General features: G+C 39.0%; 1 protein-coding gene across 2 annotated transcripts in view; it reads left to right on the top strand.

The window, feature by feature from the left end:
- eml5 (EMAP like 5) overlaps window positions 1–22284 on the top strand; it is a 44223-nt gene that overhangs the window by 11090 nt on the left and 10849 nt on the right. Inside the window, exons 5-34 of one of the 2 annotated variants that reach the window (XM_030126555.1) lie at window positions 958–1143; window positions 1734–1869; window positions 2051–2074; window positions 2465–2666; window positions 2913–3050; window positions 3181–3437; window positions 3544–3756; window positions 3857–4024; window positions 6181–6287; window positions 6379–6497; window positions 6645–6831; window positions 7778–7883; window positions 8316–8409; window positions 12146–12246; window positions 12373–12566; window positions 12766–12877; window positions 13082–13209; window positions 14772–14913; window positions 14991–15143; window positions 15622–15753; window positions 15844–15932; window positions 16733–16909; window positions 17066–17267; window positions 17351–17477; window positions 17720–17734; window positions 18723–18731; window positions 20347–20425; window positions 20708–20837; window positions 20975–21073; window positions 21421–21441. In XM_030126555.1, the coding sequence (XP_029982415.1) occupies window positions 958–1143; window positions 1734–1869; window positions 2051–2074; window positions 2465–2666; window positions 2913–3050; window positions 3181–3437; window positions 3544–3756; window positions 3857–4024; window positions 6181–6287; window positions 6379–6497; window positions 6645–6831; window positions 7778–7883; window positions 8316–8409; window positions 12146–12246; window positions 12373–12566; window positions 12766–12877; window positions 13082–13209; window positions 14772–14913; window positions 14991–15143; window positions 15622–15753; window positions 15844–15932; window positions 16733–16909; window positions 17066–17267; window positions 17351–17477; window positions 17720–17734; window positions 18723–18731; window positions 20347–20425; window positions 20708–20837; window positions 20975–21073; window positions 21421–21441 (3847 nt within the window). The remainder of the gene's footprint in view (window positions 1–957; window positions 1144–1733; window positions 1870–2050; window positions 2075–2464; window positions 2667–2912; window positions 3051–3180; window positions 3438–3543; window positions 3757–3856; window positions 4025–6180; window positions 6288–6378; window positions 6498–6644; window positions 6832–7777; window positions 7884–8315; window positions 8410–12145; window positions 12247–12372; window positions 12567–12765; window positions 12878–13081; window positions 13210–14771; window positions 14914–14990; window positions 15144–15621; window positions 15754–15843; window positions 15933–16732; window positions 16910–17065; window positions 17268–17350; window positions 17478–17719; window positions 17735–18722; window positions 18732–20346; window positions 20426–20707; window positions 20838–20974; window positions 21074–21420; window positions 21442–22284) is intronic. The other variant, XM_030126556.1, reaches the window with a different exon arrangement.

Here is a 22284-nt window from a genome sequence, read left to right as displayed (position 1 = left end):
CTACTTAACCTTGAGCATCGACCCCACACATTGGATCAGGCACATGCAAATACTCCGTCAAAGCTCAGTCAGGAGCTGAGGATTACAAAAGACCTGTCCTGTTGAGGTTTATACGAGCCTCAGATGTTTGATGGCAGGGCTATCTGAGCCTGTGATGCCTGTCTCTGATAATCGATCCTTTCTGTTAACAGGCTGCAGCCCTATCAGTCTGCAGGATAGGTGTTAGTGAGGGTGTGACAGGCTGCCGTTGTTAAAGAGCTCATTTGTTCATTCTTTGACTGTCTCCCCAGATTACTTTCTTTCTCATCAGAAATATCATACCACCTGCACCCACCTAAGGTTCCTGTTGGTTGTCACTATTTTTGAAGTAAATTTTTTTTCAAAGAATCACAATATAGGAAGACCTCCTTGAGGCAGAAAAATAGTTGTCATTTTTCTTCCTCTGGTCATGAGTGCGTCTCGGTTTCACATGCCGATCGCCGCATCTCACCATTTGAGACGCCCTCCGTGAGCTTTCTCCCTGTGATCTCATCTCCATGCAGACGGAGCGTCTCTCTTTTCTCTCTCCCCTCCTCTGTTTGATGGATTTAGCCCTCAGACGAGACCGTGCCGGTGCATCCCAATGACCTTGTTCATAAATAATGAGCCTGCGTGTATGCATGTGTGTGTTTGTGTGTGTGTCTGTGTCTGTGCATGCTGATCAGGTGGTTACAGCACTGACCCCCCAGCAAGAGTTCCCAGCATCACATACACAGAAGGGGAGGAGGGGGGGCTCGAATTTGACTTTGTGTTCTTTCAAGGAGGCATATCTGTGTTTGTTGTTGTGCTCCAGACAAACCATGAATGAAACATTTTCACTCTAAATGCTCCATAATTGTCTATTTGCTTTTACATGACAGGATTACACAGGGGATTATTAGCTGACATACTCTTTCACTCTTCTGTTTGTGTTTTCAGTTTTGGAGCTTATGCGGTAATGCTCTCACACCAAAACGTGGTGTTTTTGGCAAAACGGGGGATCTCCAAACCATACTCTGTCTTGCCTGTGCAAAGGATGAGGTCACATATTCTGGTGCCTTGAATGGTGACATCTATGTGTGGAAAGGGATCAATCTAATGAGGACTGTGCAGGGGGCTCATGGGGTAAGTTCGTATCATCAGAGCATGCTCGGCTTCAAGGCTCATATTGTATTTCTTTCTTGCTATAATCATTATAGCTTCTTCCACTGACCTTACTGCACTGTGTACAGAAAAAAGACAGTGAAAGCATCCAATAAACTCAAAACATGGTTGAACCCATGCACACAGGCTTGGTTTGATTCCCTTCAGTAGAAAAGGATCAGCCTTTTGCTACACAGGATTAAATGATATCTATGAGATCAACAGCTGGGTGAAGGGATGGGTGGATGGGGGAGGGGATAATAACTACAGTACATGCTTTTTCCTGCTTTTCTACTACAAAATGTGTCCCTCATGTTTCACAAGAGAGCCTCTCAGTGTTTACAATAACTAAGCCAAAAATGGGGTGTTCCAGTAACAATCATACAAATTACACCTCCTGTTAGTTCTGTGTTGTCTTGAGGGCATTATAGCAGGTTTGCAATAGTGAAAGCCTTGTTAAACAAAATGCCTGGCTGAGTAGCAGTAGCACTGCGCGGTCTGTACTGTGGCTGGTTCTGTCGTTGCTCATTTTATTGTGCAGATCCTTACTGACAGCCTGTCATTTCCTCCAGTCAGGGATTTTCAGCATGAATGCCTGTGAAGAGGGCTTTGCCACCGGGGGCCGAGACGGCTGTGTCCGGCTGTGGGATCTCAACTTCAAACCAATTACTGTCATTGATCTCAGGGAAACAGACCAAGGGTATAAAGGTGATTGCAGACTGCCTACTTTCTCATGTTATATCAGTAGAAAATACTTGCCAATGAAACTGTGTTTACCTGAAAAAAGAAAACAGAAAATCCATGTTAGATGAAAATATCTGTACATCTAACAATTTCTTTCTTGCTCTATTTTTTCCATGTCTTTTATTTGTAATCTCGGACCTAACAGTAGCTAGAGGTGAAAATAGCCGAGGTGGGTGATGTCATTTAGGGCAGAGTTTAAACCGTGTCAGTCTGTTTGTAGAAGTCTCCACATTGTTCTGCTCTTCCTCTTGTTGTTAGTAAGTCCAAGGTCTGTTGCAATTCGACGCCGTATACAGATGTTGTGTTCACATATGTATACAGCACATGCTTTTTCCATCCTTCTCTCTTTGTATTACCCACTGTCAGTTTCAGACTGGCTTGACACAATGTGCTGTCTTTGTACCTCCTGTTAAAATTGCCTGCAAATGGCTGTTTATACCACTTTAAATGACTGGGAAGGCTTTGGTAAATGTCTGCCTGCTTCTGTTTATTGTTATACTGCATGTTTTTTTTTTTTTTTTAATTTTAGTTAATTTTTAGTGTGTGTGTATGTTTATAGGGTTGTCTGTGCGCAGCGTGTGCTGGCGAGGAGATCACATCCTTGTTGGTACGCAGGACAGCGAGATCTTCGAGGTGGTGGTTCATGATCGGAACAAGCCCTTCCTCATCATGCAGGGTCACTGTGAGGGCGAGCTTTGGGCTCTGGCTGTGCACCCGACCAAACCCTTAGCCATGACAGGAAGTGACGACCGCTCAGTCAGGTGATGCTTCAATACCATCCCGATATTGTCAAGTCATCTGTGCCTTATTTAGTCAAACTGCAGACATTTTCATTCTTCTAGTTGATAAATTACAGACAAAACTCCACTTACTTGTAGACATATCTGTTATAAGAGACAAGAAAAAAAACTCTTGACAGTTATTGGCTACTGTTACACCGACAGATGTCCTTCATTTAACTCATCACTGTGTTGCCTCTTCTTTTCTCTCACTCTTTTTGTCTAAAGGATATGGAGCCTTGTAGATCATGCTCTAATAGCTCGCTGTAACATGGAGGAACCTATCCGCTGTGCAGCTGTGAGCACTGACGGCATTCATTTGGCTCTGGGAATGAAAGATGGCTCCTTCACTGTTCTCAGAGTTAGGTGGGTATATAATTTGCCGGGGTAATGGGAGTCTTTGTGAACGAAGACTAAGACAAAGAGCTCAATTATTTTTTTTATGTTTATCTATGTAAGCTTTTAATTGAAGTGAGATCCTTCTATTGGCCTTCAGAGATATGACAGAAGTGGTGCACATCAAGGACAGGAAGGAGGCCATCCATGAGCTTAAGTATTCCCCTGATGGAGCCCACTTGGCTGTTGGCTCCAATGATAACTCAGTGGATATCTACGGTGTGGTGCAGAGGTACAAGAAGGTGGGCGAGTGCATTGGTTCCAGCAGTTTCATTACTCACATGGATTGGTCCACAGACAGTAAATATCTGCAGACGAATGATGGCAGTGGCAGGAGGCTTTTCTACAGGATGCCAAGTAAGTAGCTGAATGCCTTTTATACGATAATCAATAACATCCTCGGCCTTTAGTTTTTCTGGTGTTATAACTGGTTAGTGAGGTAACATGTCTGTCTTCTGTTGAGGTGGGAAGGAGGTCACCAACAGGGAGGAGCTGAAGCTGGTGCAGTGGGCGTCATGGACATGTGTGTTGGGCCCTGAAGTCAATGGAATTTGGCCCAAGTATTCAGATATCAATGACATCAACTCTGTGGATGCCAACTTTAGTAATCAAGTCTTAGTAACAGCTGACGACTATGGATTAGTCAAACTTTTACGATACCCATGTATAAAAAAAGGTAATTATTGGATTTATGGAACACTGAGTTAAGCAAAGAGTTTTGTGCATTTTGTTAATATCATGTACTGTCTTATTAATATGTTTTCTTTTGATTTCAGGTGCAAAATTTAAAAAGTATTTAGGTCATTCAGCTCACATTACCAATGCCAGATGGTCACATGATTACCAATGGGTCATCACTATTGGTGGAGCAGATCACTCAGTGTTCCAGTGGAAATTTGTCCCTGAGAGAAAGTCTAAAGAGGCTCTGCATATAGTGCCACAAGGTGAGAGGAGCTTTGCCAGATGTGTAATAACTGTCATTGTTTTCATGATAGCTTTACCCTGTGTTTGATGAATAATGCAAAACACGGCAATATGTGCAGCAATTTGTTCACATTGTTGACAAAAAGGCTCAGCAGTTACAAAGAGTTTAGACAAGAGCAAACCCTTGGTTACAAAAGATTACTCCAAATGTAATACATTTAAGCCTGTGGTATGATACTATAGCACAGCAATTCCCAAAGGTTTTTTGATTTGAGACCCAAAAAATCCATTTTATGTCTCCTTGGAACCCATAATTACAAAACTATATCTTGAACTGCCATATTTTCTTGAATGTCAAAACAGTATTGAGGAAAAAAAAAAAAGGATTTTTTTTTTTTTCATCTTATCATGTCCTACACTATTTTGTTGCCACCAGCTTTTACACTACTCATTGTTTTATGTCTTTTACTTTTAGACCATTTTCATGGTAATTCTAATTTGGAAAGTTGATTCACATGTCGCATTATTTTTATAAATTGGTGAGCTAATAAAAATATCTATGCAATCCATTTTAGTTCTTGAAACAAAGTTTGGGAAAGACAGTTTTAACATTTTCCATCTGGCACCTCTGCTACAATAGCCCATATGCAATACAATAAAAATGCTCTGACTGTCAATTTTTATCTTTTTATATCAGTCTTTTACACCAACAACACAATATCATATTAGCCTAAGTGGTGAACTATAAAATGAAACTATGAATTATGGCAGAAATAATGCATTTATTAGTGCTTTGAAATAGACAGTGTGAGAAATATTCTTAGTTACTTTCATGCCAATAGTTTAATAAGTGGCTTTACAACATAACAATTTACCTATGAATTACAGAAGCCTAAGCCAGTTATTTTAGCAGTAGAGGGAAACTCTGGCTCTTTCAGAAATAGGAAAGTATACCCATAAAGAATGCTAAAGGTACACAATAGATTTATTTAATTTGTTATAGCTAGAGTAGATTAATATGTACAGTATCTAAATAACTGACAACTGCTTACAACAGACTGCCATTGTTAGTCATTTATTAATTTGTTAGTTTTTACAGTAATTAGCTTAGGCGTAGCCCAAAATTGCTTTAGTCCTGTAGCTTAAAGCTGCAGGAGCTGAAATGTTTTGGGGAAAAAGATCACATTTTGAAAATACATACAATACACCCCACTGCAGCACTCTCCTCTGTCAAAATCGCAACACTAAAAATAAATATAAATGAACCTGATGTTGTTTCATGACGTTGACGCTGATCAGTGGTTGGTAATTACAGCTATCAGTCATACATTTAAGCCTCCTACATGCCTGAAAATGCCTCTGATTGGAGTGTTATGAATTACGTGTAGTTGAATTACAATATGCTGAAAGGTAATTTTTGCTCAATGACGCAAAAAAAACGATCAGGCATTGGAACTGTAAACCTTATAATGGAAGGGAAACCCCAGGGTTTAGAGCCTTACTTGCTTGTATGTCTCTTTCTGCCATTGCAGCAGAGATTTCAGTAATGACACATATTACAGTACACTTTTAGTTACCTCTTAGGGTTTTATGAACGTTCATGTGCACCCATATTGCTCCCACTAGCCTCATGAACTTAATGTGCCAAACCACCAGGGAGCAATGTACTAGATTGGTTCCTTCCCGTACTTCTTTTCATTAACTATCATTTCTATAAAGCGCTGCAATGGAACGACCATTGCATTAATTAAGACAAATCCAATAAAAATGAATGAAGCTTGGAAAGTATAATTGCATTGTCATTCCCAAGTCATATTTTTTCCAGAGACAGAGTGCAGCTGCGCTTTCTGAAATGAAAGCACACACTAACTGCCTTTCTTTTTCATTTTCCTAATGGATCTTGTGAGTAGACGCCCTTGGCTTCAGTTCTGCTTATTGCCTTGTCCTGGCACAGCTTTACTTTGCTTCATCAGCATTTTTATACATTTGTCTTGAGCAGTGTCACTGTAAAGCACGACTGGCTGATAAATAGGAGGTGTCACCACATAATTACATGACCAACCATAACTTCTGCTAGCGCAAGATGCAGTATTGTTTCCCCCGAGGTGTGCACTGGGGTATTGTGTGATTTAGAGGGCAGCGAGTGTGATGTAACCTTGTTTCTTCTTGCATTCAGAGACCTTGGCAGACTCTAACAGTGAGGAGTCAGACTCCGATCAGTCAGACGTACCTGAGATGGACTCAGAAATCGAGCAGGAGACACAGCTCACATATCGAAGACAGGTTTGTGATGATATCAGAGATGTTAGTCTCTTTCAAAATCTCTCCCTGAAAATCATCATGTGTATTTATGAGACAAACCACACACTCCTAGGTTTATAAAGAAGATCTACCTCAGCTCAAAGAGCAGTCCAAAGAAAAGCATCGAGCATTGGCCATGAAAAAAAGAGAGAGAGCACCGGGGAGTGGGGTGAAGCTGCACTTTATTCATGGGTAAGCTGACTTTGTAACATCACACAAAAGAAGCTCCTGAATGACAAGGCTGCAACAAAAGATGAATTTTCTTTAGCAAACCTGTTTAAAAAATGAAGAACTCTCACTTTCTCACTCTGATTTCACCATGTGTTGTTTTGTTTGCAGCTACAGAGGCTATGATTGCAGAAGTAACTTGTTTTACACTCAGACTGGGGAGATAGTTTACCATGTGGCTGCTGTTGGAGTGGTGTACAACAGGCAACAGAATACCCAACGCTTCTACATGGGCCATAATGATGACATCCTGTGTCTGGCTATTCACCCCCTCAAGGACTTTGTAGCAACAGGACAGGTGATGGCCAGCACTTCAAGCACAAAATATTCACAGATTTTAAGTGTATTTTCATTCAATGGTGAGCTTAGACTAGTAGATCTTACATGTGTTCATATGCATCAGTGTTTAAATCCAGGTTAAACACTTCTGTTTTCCTTGCATATTGTTAATCTCTAAAAGTTGCGCTCCATACTTATTACTTTATTATGGCTTTATTTTATCACATGAATAATTCTTTAACTTGTTGCTATGTTATTGTGTTTTATTTTTATTCTATATACTTTGGCCATTCTTTTAATTATATTTTCAATATTTTTGTTTTTTCTGATTAAAGCCTTTGTTTGTAGTCTCCCCTGGGAGTTATTTATTTATTTATTTATTTATTTATTTATGTAAAGCAGTATTTCCCAAGCTTTTTTAATAACAATAACAAAATATCATGATGGGTTATGCATAAATCATAAGAAGAAATATGTTTGTGTATAAATTACCATTTTCACTGCTCTTTCTCTCTCTCTTTCTCTCTCTCTCTGCTCTCTTTGTGATCACAATCACAGAAACCTTTACATGTTAAATACCTATAAATGAGACTAAACAGATCCATTTAGGCTGAAGTAACAGAGTTTGTACTGGAAAATGTCCCTGTACCATTATAAAAAATTCAGTAGTCTACTATCAGTAACATCCTGCTTGTAGAAAGTCTTTTGTAGAAAGCTTGAAATGCAATTTATTCAGCAACACCGCCCAAATAATCTCCTGTTTCACACCTGTGGGCCAGAACCTGGTGTTTGGTAAATGGATGATTGAATTGCCTTCTTGTATACAATGTGCTTTATAAAGGAACATGACTTGTCCTTATATAGAGAGACAGGATATTTTTCTCATCACATTTTAGAAAGCTTGTTGTAAATGGGTTTAATTTAGCCTGAATTCCATGTACTTACCATTTTCTTTGTCTTCACAGGTTGGCAGAGATTCCTCAATCCACATATGGGACACGGAAACATTAAAACCTATGTCAGTGTTAAGGGGTTTCCACCAGCTTGGAGTTTGTGCTTTGGACTTTTCAGGTAAAACCAAGCGATGTATTTCCATTTGGCCTTTACTCCTCCAGTCCTGACAGGTTCAACAGAGCACATTCAAGTTTAACAAATGCCTCCAGACACGATGCTTTCACTGATGAATAAAAATCTTCTTTCACACATAAAAGAAACTGGGAAATGCACTAGACACCTCATTTACAGGCAACACCAAAAACTTATTTCTGCTGTCTTTTAGCTTTTGATAACATGAAGGCAGAACTGTTCTTCTCACCTCTCTTAATTGGCTCCAGACAGAGCAGCTTGGTGATGTATGTCACTGTCAGTGAATCACCTGCCATAGATCAAAACCACCAGACTGCTTTCATGTTCTTAACAAGGGCCAAACCTCACTGAACCAAAGCCGGAGCTGGCACTGTCTGCACTGTACTGAATGGACCCGTTTTGGTTTTCCCTCCACAGCGGATGGCAAACGACTGGCCTCGGTGGGGCTGGATGACAATCACACCATTGTGCTGTGGGACTGGAGAAAAGGGGAGAAGCTCTCTGCCATGAGGTTAGTACAGTGATATTGCAATGTTTACATGCTCACAGGTCGGCCTTTCAGCACATAGCAGCTGCCGTTCCCATATCCGGAGACAAACAAAAGCAAGAGCTCAAGCCAGGGTTGGGCAATACATCACATGAATTTAATTAATTTATCATTTCCTGGTGAAAATCATCAAAACTCCAACACCACAAAACAAAGATGAGTTTGTCCTCTGGAGACTTTTCTTTCTGAGCAAATATACAAAAAGCAACATGTTTGTTGTATATTCTTTGTAAAAATGCTCCTTCAGTCATTGCCAGTGATGAGTTACTTTATTTTTTTCATAAGGCACATTTCAAATTCTGCATTTTGTTCATCCTTAGCAGTTTTTGAAGGTCAACTGGACTAGTTTCGTTCTTGAAAATGTTTCATCTTTTATCCAACAGACTTCATCGGTTCTATTTGCTGGTGGTGGTTTGTTTTGTTAGCATATGATTTAAGTAAAGAAAACAGTTTTAAGTCATGTTTTGTCTTTACTTCATTAACACAGAAAAAAAACCACACTGTGAATCATCCATCCCACAGAAGATAATATAGATTATATTTTTTGACCATATTACCCAGCCCTATAGATCATGCACTGACAGTCTTTTTGTTAATTATAAAAACCGTTTGTGCCTTTGCTTTAAATATGGACATTAATAGATTAAGGTTAAATTGAAGCCACTTGGCTGCACAGATCTGACAGTGTGATTGATGAAGGATAAGACAGAAGGGGAATTACCATTTAGATCACAAAACTGCTTCTCTACAACACTCGCCAAAGTCTGAACGGTTACGTTCGACTGTGCCCCCAGCTGTGGATCAATAATTAATGAGAATTTAATTTACATCCACCCAGAGCCAATCCCTGTGATATAATATAAAAGAGACTTACCGTAGCGCTGTTTGATCTGATCCATGGACAGTCTGAGGCGACACAATTCTGAGCTCGTGTGACGGACTGACTACCTGTACCTCCAGAGACAATGATGCAAAAGATCGCTGTGTACATAGGATGTAAACGATACATGAGACCAGATATGGGGCACACACACGAGCCTTGTATATTTGATGCAAGTGGATTACATTACCAGATCTGCATTATGAATTGCTGCATGCATAACTCCTGGGGCACTATGCAAATTTGTCATTTTTGCAGCAGGTAAAATTATATAACCTGGAAAATAGAAGTATCTATCTCTTTCCTTTTCATGTCCCATTTGATTTTCATATTTAGTTTATGCAGAAGAGAAATGTTGAAGCAGTGAAAGCGGGTGGCAGGTTGTGTGGTAGGGTCACACTGCAGCTCAGGAACGATGTTAGAATGCACTAATCTTCTTTGCAGACCCCGGTGGGCAGTGTGGTGAGGTGGGCTGAGGAAAATAGGCCCTGACAGAGAGTAACTGCAGAGACTTTAGCTGGCAGAGGTGAAAATAAGGTGTGTAGTGGGAATATGGAGAGGTGGGAAACTTGGCAAGGAGAGGAGAGATTGCACTAAGGTGAACTAGTTTACAGCAGCTTATAGTGATCACATCTATTTGGGTCGCAATGGTCACTAGTAGATTATTATTATAACAGCCCCCCCCCCCCCCCCCCCCTTTACATTTAATTTGTGCACAGGGGTGTCCCAGTGAGATGAATTCACTCTTCTTTACGTGTGCCCACTGTGCAAAACAAATGTATTTTACTACCACCAGAGTGAGAATGTGAGAGCGAAAGAATAATGGTTCACTAATGTATAGTGCTTTGAGTGCCTTGAAAAGTGCTATAGAAATCTAATCCATCATTATCATTATTATTATTATTATTATTATTATTATTATTATTATTATTATTATTATTATTATTATAAATATTAATAGGACCAGTCTGTCCAACCTCAGAAGTATGTATTAAGCCTGCTCCAAAGTGTTAGTATTTGCTGATTTTTTTCTTTTTATCTATATTAACCCATTAACTATTTTTCTGCTGACTTACAAATTAATATTTTTCTACTTCTAACCTTTCCTAAGTGAGTTATCACTATTTATTATTTTATCCTCTTCATTTTAAGTGAAAATCAGATATTTTCCTTTATGTGATTTAAAAATGATTTTTCAGCAAAATATCTAATTACTGTGCATAAAAACAAGCATCAGCAACCATTGCCATTAGTTAAACTACATGATTTTTATCGATGAATCAGTGTTGTAGAACATGCTGCTGTTTCCATGTCATTAGAGAGCCTCTGAACGTCTAACTGGATCATATCTGATACTGCTGAAAAGCTGAGAAACTGCATTTTACCTCAATTACCTCAATCCATTGATAAGATAAGTGGTTCAAAAGTTATTAAACACTTGAAACCAGCAGATGATTTTTGTCTGGCAGCTTTTTAGGTTTTTTGGTTTTAAAAAGTTTTATAAGACAGTCTGTTGATTTTTTATGTCTTGCAACTGACATTTGTAAACAGTATTTTCTAAATGAGTATTGGATGCTACTTCTCATTTCTTGACTTTCTCACTTGACAAGAACAGTTTCAACCACATGGACTCTTTGTTTCCATCACCATCATGATTGTTTCTCATTGTTTGAGTGGACTGCACAATGTTACCAAGTTTAGCTGCTTCATATTGTTGTCTCTATTTTGTCACAAGTGTAGGAAAATATGTTTTTCCATTGGGAGACAATTGTTTTTATGCCATTAAAAAAGTTGATGATAAAACTCAGAAGCACATGAGTATAATGAGATTAATTTTACATGACTGTATCTTTTTTATTATGTACTTGCATTTGGGTGCTTCTGTGAAACTGGTCCCTAAAAATAGGACAGAGGGGCTAAAAATTCAAACCAAATCTAGACTAATGTTATGAAGCAAGTTTGGAAGCACTTTGGGTCTATTTTAAAAATAAATATTCACTGAAATAAAAGAGAAACTATTTTTCAGATAAAGGACATTTTTCTATTATTTTTGTATTTTTATACAAAAATACACATGTAACACAGTAAAAAGGACATGAAGATTGCGCGCTACTATTTTTTTTGAATATCTTTTTATTCTCTCACAGCTCTCTCACATTTTGGGAATCGAACTAATTATGCAAGGGAGAGTATTTCACAAAAATGACTATTGTTGCAAAATCACTTGCGATTTATATTTATTTAAATAGTCAGGTTCTGCATGTAACACCAGTGGACACGATGGGTTACACACGAAACCTAGAATGAGAATGCCGATTCATGAAAAACCTGCATGTGTGGATTAGAAAAACCACTAGGATCGTCAAATTTAACAATGTCTTTATTTATAGCGGTATATAAGACCATTTCAAGCCATGTTTTCCAGATCAAATGCATAGGTAGCTTTTCCTGTCCGAATTTTGGTCCTATTTTTGGCCCCAATATTTTATTAAAAATTCATTAATTTTGGGATAGCTCAGAGCAAGAGTATGCATTTTTTTTTGCATTATCTGAGGTCATCATTAGGTACATCCTGTTGGGAAATATGTCTAAATTTCTCTTTTATTATTGGGTCTAAAAAGCTGGCAAAGTTCCAAAATTAACCCAGTTTCATGGAAACACCCATTTATATATGAATACTTCTTGATCAGTATAAGTTTCTCACTGTGATCACTATAAGCAATTCTCACTCTGCTGAAAAACAAACTCAAGGTAAAATCCATTCCTTAACAACATCCCTGTCTAAAGAAAAGTTTGTCTATGCATGCTTTGTTTTCTCAGGGGAAGCAAGGACAAGATTTTTGTTGTCAAAATAAATCCCTACCTGCCTGACAAACTCATCACAGCTGGTGTGAAGCATATGAAGTTCTGGCATAAAGCTGGTAAGCCGCACCCACCCACCCACCCACTCTAGATTTTTTTATTGACTGCCATAGACACTAACAAGCAGAATTCTGCCTTTGCTGTGACACATCTTGGTATGAGCTGACTGCCTGCTTCTCTTTCAGGTGGTGGTCTAATTGGGCGCAAGGGGAACATGGGAAAGACAGAGACGATGATGTGTGCTGTATACGGGTGGTCAGAGGAGATGGTGTTTTCGGGAACATGCACCGGGGACATTTGCATCTGGAGAGACATGTTTCTGATGAAGACTGTCAAGGCTCACGATGGCCCTGTTTTCAGTATGCATGCGCTAGAAAAGGTAGAGGACAGAATATGTAAATCACAGAATGTCCTATCACGATTCTGTGCAAGTGTTAATATTAGGGCTATTTCACTGAACATCTATTTATACCATCCTCTATACTAAATAAATCGATGTAATTTGTCCTTTCACTGACTGGCTTGATCTTGGGAAGAATCATTGTCGCTATAATTGTGCAAATATATTTTCCTTGTAGGGATTTGTGACAGGAGGAAAGGATGGTATAGTTGCTTTGTGGGATGACACATTTGAGAGATGCCTCAAGACGTATGCCATCAAAAGGGCAGTCCTGGCTCCAGGCTCCAAAGGTAAAAAGGTCAACCTGCCATCAATTGTCCTCCACTGGACTTGCATCATTTTTATACCAGTGTAGTTTCAGAGATATAATCCAACCATTCAATGCAAATCCATTTAAATCATTCAATGCTTTTAGCTGTGATGAAAATGGCCTCCAATGTCTCTGGTTCAAGTTAAGGTCTGTGACTTCATGTTGTAATTCACTCACTCTGCAGGGTTGCTCTTGGAGGACAACCCCTCCATACGTGCCATATCTCTGGGCCATGGCCACATCCTGGTGGGAACTAAGAACGGTGAGATTCTGGAGGTGGACAAGAGTGGACCCATCACACTGCTTGTCCAGGTAAGAAAAATGTTAAAATAACAACCCTACAGCCTGTCACAAATGTAATCATATTCAGCCCATAACACTGAAGACTTCCCTACCTCCAGTGAAGGAGTTAGTGAATGAAATGAGGTTTCTTCCAAGGTAGTAAAAGGATTTTACTTAGGTCCTTAAAAAGTCCAATAACCTCCACTTTAGGCCACACAAAGTCTTAAATTCAGTTTGACTTGAGGTCTTAAAAATTGATTGCATTTAGTGCTTGGACAGAAAAATGGAAAATATTAAGCAATAAAAAGACACCAGCAAACGCATGCATGAAGTAGGTCAGAGTCTTTGTGCTGGTCATAAAAAACGTCAAATTTAACTTGTTGAACATGTAGTAAAACTATGTAAAGATACAATTTGCTAAAGATGAGGCTAAAAGTTTGTGTAAAATTGGTGTTAACTTCTGAAAGAAATCGAAGTACATTGATAAATGGTGAGGATGTTTGCAGTCTCTGGTTAACAGACTATAACCTATCAAAGTGATTGTAACACTACTACTTTTTATTACGTACACAACCGTAGAGAATCACACAATGGAGGGCCATAAATGGTGATGAATTGCTGCAGCTAAATGGGAGAATGTTAATTTAGTTAAGTGGTCCTGCAGCGTCTCCCAGGCTCCCCTGATATTAGGCAGACAGAGCGAATGCAATTGATTGCCCTTTGCGAATGCTTTAAAATAAACAGGCTCATTGTGATGGATCAGATCAGATTAGCTGAGGAGACCTGAATAAAAGGTTGTCTAATCTGTTGTTTAGGTATTAGGCTAAATGTTAAACTGTCTTTTATAAATGTGGATGAATAAAAGTTGGTGAAAGAAGTATTCAGATTCTTTATTTAAGTAAAAATACTAATATTACACTGTGAAAACAATTAAAAAAAACACTGCCAGTATATATACCCTGTATTTCAACTCTTAGTTAAATAAAAGGATGTTTATTTAGGATTATTTATATAAGATATATAAATATATTTCCTCCTATATTAATAGTTTATATAGGATATTATTTGAAAAATGCACTAGAATTGAGCATGAGTAGTTCATGTGCAGTTTAACGGTCCCTGTCATTATACATATTATTCATATTACTGTAACTGAAATTGAGCTCATTTGAACAACTCTATTTGCCTTTTACTGCCTCTAGAGAAGAACATACCTCTAAAAAGTAAACTTTTCATAAGCTCAGTTTGTGCATTTTACAGCTAGCCTAAGACGGGTTTTGAAGTTTATTTAGCTTGAGAAAAGGACAATTTTCTCAACCTGAAAATGAGAGCTCTGTACTTTTGTTGTCACATGTGATTAGTAGGAAGGGGTAGGAAAATTATATAATGAAAAGGAACTAAATTGCGTAGTAGAATGAAAAGTAAAATATTTACCTCTGATATGGAGTGGAGTTAATGTAAACCTAAAGTACAAGCTCTGACATTTGCACTTATGTACATTCTACCGTTATAAATTCAGACATTTTCATGAAGCTTGAAATGGATGTCACATATCATTTTGACATGAGTTGTGCGCGTGCATGAACCTGCAGGGTCACATGGAAGGTGAAGTGTGGGGTCTGGCCACTCATCCTCATCTCCCACTCTGTGCCACCGTCAGCGATGACAAAACTCTTCGCATATGGGATCTCTCGCCTAGCCATTGCATGCTGGCTGTACGCAAGCTCAGGAAAGGTGAGTCATGGCTCAAACTCGTCTGACGTGAAGTTACACTGCTCCCACGGCTTTAACTAACATCTTGTCCTCCACAGGGGGCCGTTGCTGTTGCTTCTCCCCCGACGGAAAAGCCTTGGCGGTGGGTCTGAATGACGGCAGCTTCCTTATTGTGAACGCAGACACCCTGGAGGACCTAGTATCCTTCCATCACCGCAAGGACATTATCTCTGATATCAGATTCTCTCCAGGTGAGCAGTTTGCCTCTTTAGTTTTTTAACTTTACAAAAAGCGTCTGAGTTCATAGTGGGTGCGGTGCAGAAGTTCAGCAGGTGTACATTTCCCTGCCCACTGTGAGTCGGTGAGATATTGCCGCAGGCCTGACCCAAATTAATGGCTTTCTGTAATAAGGCCATACAGACAGCAAGGGAGGAATGGGAAACAGTGGGGGTGGACAAAGTGAGAGCAAGAAACTAAACTCTCTTCTGCGTGGACACTTAACCTTAATCCACAATGTGAGGCATCCTATTTCTCAACCCAATACTCCTGAATCCCTGTGGGTGTGCACTTTAGACGAGAAGTCACTTTGTAATCTTGTGTAAAGCTGTGGAGGGAATTGGTTTGATGTACTAAGAAAAAAGAAGTCTCTTAAAATAAATAAAATATTCTCAGATTCTTTTGAGTTTTGCTTAACATACTGATTCATACCCATCTTTATTGTTTGCTCAGGAGCTGGAAAGTATCTTGCAGTAGCATCAGGAGACACTTTTGTGGATATTTACAATGTGATGAGCAGTAAACGGGTTGGAGTTTGCAAAGGATGCCTCAACTACATCACCCATCTGGACTGGGATAAAAGAGGTAAACATGTTTCCTGATGTTCTCAGTGAATCTTTACAAATCCTCCATAATATTAAAGTACCGTGGCTTGCTGTGATCTGTCATTCACAGGAAAACTACTCCAAGTCAACACAGGTGCTAAGGAGCAGTTTTTTTTCGAGGCTCCTCGTGGCAAGAGGCAGACGATCCCAGCGACAGAGGTAAGCAGCGGGAGAAGGCAAATCAGCAGCAACAGCAGCCATGGTTCTGGCGCTTTTGGCCCACATTTATCCCCCGGGATCAGAGGAGACTCGGGGAAGGGCAGTGAAGCATTAACACGGCCCACTTTTCACCACTATTGTTCTAATTTAGGCATTGGAAGTGGGATAGTGTTTAGTGTTTCTTTAAACAAAGTGACATTCAGACACTTAGTGACGTTCACAGTGGAAGGGGACATGAACAAAGTAAGGGTCAGGGATGGTAGATGCTTTCAGACAGGAGCCGCTGGTGTCCTTTTCTTCTGTTTACTTCAGCTCCTCTGCCATCTTATCCATTCAGCTTTATCCTTTTCTCTTCAGAGTTTATATAAGCAGTGAAATTTTCATTCAGTTTTATTTTATTCACTCTTTTGGCTTATTTTTTTATGTTGGTTTAGTTTTATGCAGTTTTACGAGTGTGTAAGTATTTTTATTTGTAGAACTGGCTAGGTTTACTCTAGTTTTTAGTTAGGTTTAGTCTTTTTAAGGTATTATGAGAAAAGCTTTGATTTATAGGAGACAGGAAGGATGAAAAAATGAGTGACATCAAATATGATCACATTCTCAATGATGTATTAACATGACTTGTTCCACAACCAAACTCAGCAATCAGGAGCAAAATGAAATGTGAAACCAACACAAAGCTAAATTTTACCAACAATTTCACTTCATTTTAGTTTAAATGGTTGTTCATTTTAGTTTTAGTCTTAGTTTTTGTTAACTATTATATCCATGTTTGTCATATTCTTATGTTCTTGGCCCAGGTGGAGAAGATTGACTGGAGTACATGGACATGTGTCCTGGGAACGTCTGTTGAGGGTGTTTGGCCTGTGATCAGTGAGGTCACTGAGGTGACCTCCGCCTGCCTTAGCAACGACCGGAAGGTGCTCGCAACAGGAGATGACCTAGGATACGTCAAACTCTTCAGATACCCTGTCAAGGCAAGACAGATGCGTACATCTGACTGTTAATTTGATAAACTAATCTTGTTTGAACCTCTCATGACTAAAGGCATTGGTTCAAAATTTATGTAAATGTTATGCTAATTCTATGAAAATGTCACAGGTGTTAAATAAATGTTATTCCTTCTCCCTCAGGGGAAGTATGCAAAGTTCAAACGCTATGTGGCCCACAGCACACATGTTACCAATGTGCGATGGACCCATGACGACAGCCTGTTGGTGACTGTCGGTGGGGGTGACACGTGCCTCATGATCTGGGCCCATGAACCCGAGGGACGCCGGGAAATCAGACAGTGTGATAGTGAGGAGTCTGACATCGAGAGTGAGGATGATGGAGGTAAGTAAGGACTCTCTGTGGGTTTTTATTTGTCACGTGGTGTTGTATAAGGGATTCTTTTGATTATTAATGCCATTCATCAGGCTACGACAGCGATGTGACGAGGGAAAATGAGATCAACTACACCATCAAGGCCTTATCCACCAACATGCGACCCATGACAGGCGTTAAACCACACCTGCAGCTGAAGGAGCCGTCTGTGGATGAAAGGTATTGAAGCTTTTGGGAGGACTGAGTAATTGTCTCAAAGTAACTTTTAGCAAAATGAAAATACATCCAGCTATTGCAACTCAAAGTCAAAAACAAACTTGCTCTCTTTAGTCAACTTAACTCTTCTTTTCCAGCCCTGTCTCTGCCTTTTTGAAGTAACTCATCCTTTTCTGCTCTTCTTATTTCCTTTCATGGCTGTCCATCTGTCATTATCCTGCTTCATTCTTTAATTCTGCTTGAAGACAAGGGGTGGTCAGGTAAGTTCTTGTGTCATTGTATGTTGCATTTGTACAAAAGATGCACACAATGTATTCAAAAGCTGATGAATCAAAAGAAGTTAAAGACACATTACCCTCATCATTTACCATATATTTACTACTTAAATACTTCACTAAGTGCAGTAAGATGTATATTTGAAGTTACTTGAGTCAAAGTCAAAAGGGTGGAAAATGTTTTGGGTGGAGTCAAGCCACTCATACATCATCATTCATTCATTCATTCATTCATTCATCATATCCTTGAATGAAGAGTTTTTTTCAAGCTGATTGGTAGAATATGAAACATCGAATGTCTGGAGATTTTTTAAATCGTCTTAATTTTAGACAAATGTAGGCCTTCATTAAAAAGTCTTGTATTTGAATTTGTGAAGTCTGTATCACCACAATCGTATTATCTAATTTCATATAGCTATTATTTGATTTATTTTTATCAATTGGAGGCAAGTATTTCTGTTCTTACAAAGCTCTAAACCTACAATGGACCCTATTACTGTGTTTCTACCTTCCTCTTCAAACTACCACATACTACTTATCTTTATATTTTCCTGCAATGCTTGAATAATAAGAAGGATGATTTACCAAAACTAAGTCCTAAATTTTTATCAAATATCCTGAAAAGGTTTTAAGTCTGGTACATGGAGACATCCTGGACCTGACTGGTGAATGGAGACTCTCTATCCTCATCTTTAGTCTTACTGTGAAGTTACTCCATCTGTTCAGGTTTCACTGGCATTTGATGGACCCAGATTTGTTATTTGTCAGTGATGTAAGTCATCCAATGTTCAGGGCATCTGTTGTCATAGAAATGGACTTTGGTTGTCATGGCTACACACTGGCACTGACTACTGTATTTGATGTCCTCAGTGGCTGAGGTGTTGAGTTATGTGTGCGTCCACCGGCCAGAAGTGAACCTTGTAAGAAAGCATTTTCTAATTGTGGCTTTTTCCTTGTTTGTGCTGCCATGAAGAGGGTCCAGGTAAGACACTTTTATATTCTTCATTCTCAACAGAGTCAGATTAAATACTGTCCTGTTTTCTAGTCATGCTGCTCACATGTGCCTTAAATTACCCCCAGGGGACAAATAAAGTTTTCTGAATCTGAGTAAATATTACAGTTTCTTGGTATGTTCTTTAAGACACTTGACATTATTTCCCTTCTGTTTCTCTTCTTTGACTGTCAAAAAGTCATAAGAACACTAGCCTTTAGAGCTGCACAATTAATCAGAACTCATAATGTCAGCCTGTGCAATTACATAATCACAAGCTGGGCAAAGTGGCCAAAAAAATTCAATCTATTTTGTTTTTTTAAATAAACTAAAGACAAATCTAGAAAATGTCATAAATGCATGGCTCTACACAGGACAGCCTCCACCTCAGGCACAGACTCTGCCGTCCATCTTCACTTGGAAGAAAAAGGACACTCCTTTGAGGACGGCAATATCAGGATATTGGCCAGAGTAGACAAATGGTTTGAGAGAGGATTCAAAGAAGCCATTTTTGTGAAAGTAGAAAATCCTTCCCTGAACAGAGGTGGTGGTCTGAGACACTACTTACCAAAAACCTACAACAACATTTGAAATAACATTCCCAAACAGTTTTCAACCAACAATCCCCCACACCTGGACTCACCTGAAAGTAAACAAACCCCCACTGAAGGATTTGGACAGCAACTCACCCCCTCGTCAATGACCCTGGAATTCACTCAATGATACCCACCAACGACCCTGACCTCCCACCCCACCCCACCCCCCCCCCCTCTACAACCCTAACACTTAAATCCATTAACGTATGGATTAACACCTACACAGACCACTCCCCCCACAGGTTTATAAATCCAGTTTCCCCTACTAGTTATTAGAACTGAAGAAGTCTCTTGGATGAGAAACAAAACATTTTCAAAAGAGTGAATCCAGTCCAGTTGAACCTAGAAGAACTACCTAGAAGAACTACCTAGAAGAACTACCTAGAAGAACTACCTAGAAGAACTACCTAGAAGAACGATGGCCTGGGCAAATGAGAAGCTATACAGACATGTCAAAAATTAAGACATATGATTGTAGAAACACATTCACAATGAATATATTACAAGATGCAAACAGCAAGAAAGGGGGGGTACAGTGTTGCAATTGAGGCTTTTTTTTTTTTTTTTTTTTACAATTTTCAGCCAGCAGAACTTTGATTAATCAAATTATTTATCTATTGCCCAGCCTTAGGTTTAGTGTGTGTGATATTTTGGACACTGAGTAGAGAGAAATTCTATATAAAACATTCAAATTTAATGTCCTTATATTTATTTATGCTTTTGCACCTTGTAAGAGTTCAATATTGCATATTTGAGTAGAGTCAAATCACTCTTTATCTTTAATTATTCCCTCTGAGAACATGTAACCGATATCAAAACAACACATGCAAATTCTAAGTAAAACCATTTTTTGCCTGTATGTGTGTGCAGATACTGATGGAATAATTTGTATTGTGCAATGTAATTAGTGTCACACTGCAGCATCATTATTCTTACCATCATCATCATTATCATCATCAGAATGATAAGCAGCTCTGTGGCGGTCCTCTTATCTCTGCTGTCTGTTTCAGGCCTCCTGTCAGCAGAGCATTGCCACAGCCAGAGAAGCTACAGACAAACAATGTTGGAAAAAAGAAGAGACCCATTGAGGTAGGAGGACTACCTGACCAAAGTAGAAGCATGATAGTAAACAGAGGGAGCCATTTCTCCATCAAAGAAGCAAATGATTCAAAATGCTGGTATCTAATATGATTATTTCAGCTCAGTAGCCGCTGTGTGCTCGTGTGCTGTCCAGACAGCCTCTCGAGGGACTCGATGATGCTGTAATCGAATGATGACGTACTTCTGCCGGCAGCTGGCTCTCAACATCTTAGCTGTCATGGCGTTGACCTTTCTGACTTTTCTGGCGTTCTTTTTCTGACTCTCCCACAGGACCTTGTGTTGGATCTGGTGTTTGGTTACCGTGGCAATGACTGCCGCAATAACGTGCACTACCTGAACGAGGGGGCCGATATCATCTACCACACAGCCTCAGTTGGCATCGTCCTCAACTTGACGACCTGTAAGTAGGACAGAAACGCACTCCAGAAGATGACGAGTGCTGACAGTGTTACTACCTGAAAAGCAAACATTGCATATATGTATCTCACTTTCTGTCTGTGTGTGATGTGCGTGTGGTTTGTGTGCGTTTTCCTGCAGCCTGCCAAAGTTTCTACATAGAACACAGTGATGACATTCTGTGCCTGACAATCAATCAACATCCTAAATTCCCCAACGTGGTGGCAACTGGCCAAGTAGGTATGTTTGTGAAAAGTTGACCTCCTGTGTCACCAGCCTCGTCATTTTTCTTCCCTCTATGCTGTGTTGTGCATTGTGTGAGGGGACTATCATCTACAGTAGATAGAAATTTATGTAGGATTTAACCAAAGTCAGGATTTCTGCATATATGCTGTTTGTGTTCATATATGCATCATTTCTCACATGTGAAGGGAGCAAAAATACACATAGAAACAGCCCAGTGCAGGGAATTATGTAATATAACATACAATAATATTATTGTATGTAATGTGGCTTTTATTTTCATAAATCACAGGTTGTTAGAAAATGTAAAAACAATGACTAAATGAGATTTCCCCTTTTTTCAGGTGATACTGGTGACATGTCAGGTAAGAAATGTTCGATTTCACTCCTTAACATTCAAGATCTGCATGTTTTCATCTTACAGTTTCTTTTAAGTCACTGCCACCTAGTGGTCATCTGACACAACCAAGTCGATCGAACATAAACTTGCATATTTCTATGAATCGCTGTGTGTTTAGAAGTATATTTTTGTGACAATGCAGTACTGTGTACAGGCCAACATTACATTTTCTGGTTTAGTAAAGTTATAACAACACACATATGCATTTCTTAGTTTCTGTATTAAGGTACAATCTGGATATATGTGAAGTATGTACAGCAGTAAAAACAAGTTTCAGGGAAATTAAAGCTTCTATAAACCAAAGTGGTAGTATTTGGTGTGACCTCCCTTTTCACTTAATATGTGTTTGACTCTTTTGTTCAGACAATATGTTGCATTCATTTCCTTATGTTTTATGCCAGATTTTGTTTAATACACATCAAATGTTTCTGTTTGTTCATGAGGTCAGAGGTCACACTAATTAGTGACTTTAACCTTTAGAACCCATTTAGTTAGTTCAGTATTCGTGCCTCTTTTAAGACACTGTACGTACTTCCTGTGTTTTATTGTTCTGTCTGAAGAAAAGAGAATGAAAAATAGATATACATAATCAAAAATAACAAACCACGGACTTTTGCACAGTACTGTATTGCAAATGTAAATATACAGTATGCAAGCATTTTATCTATGATATCAGCACATTCCATTTTCCAGTTTTAAAGAAAAAAATGACAAAAACAAAAAATAAAATAAAAAATAGCACTTACTTTGATATGTAGAAGCATATCACAATAACACGTCCATCCATGTTGTCCACTAATTACATCAT

This window comes from Sphaeramia orbicularis, chromosome 22 (assembly GCF_902148855.1).
Source record: "Sphaeramia orbicularis chromosome 22, fSphaOr1.1, whole genome shotgun sequence".
NCBI lineage: Eukaryota > Metazoa > Chordata > Actinopteri > Kurtiformes > Apogonidae > Sphaeramia > Sphaeramia orbicularis.
Note: the sequence above shows the minus strand (reverse complement) of the source record. Positions and strands in the feature narration are given on the sequence as shown.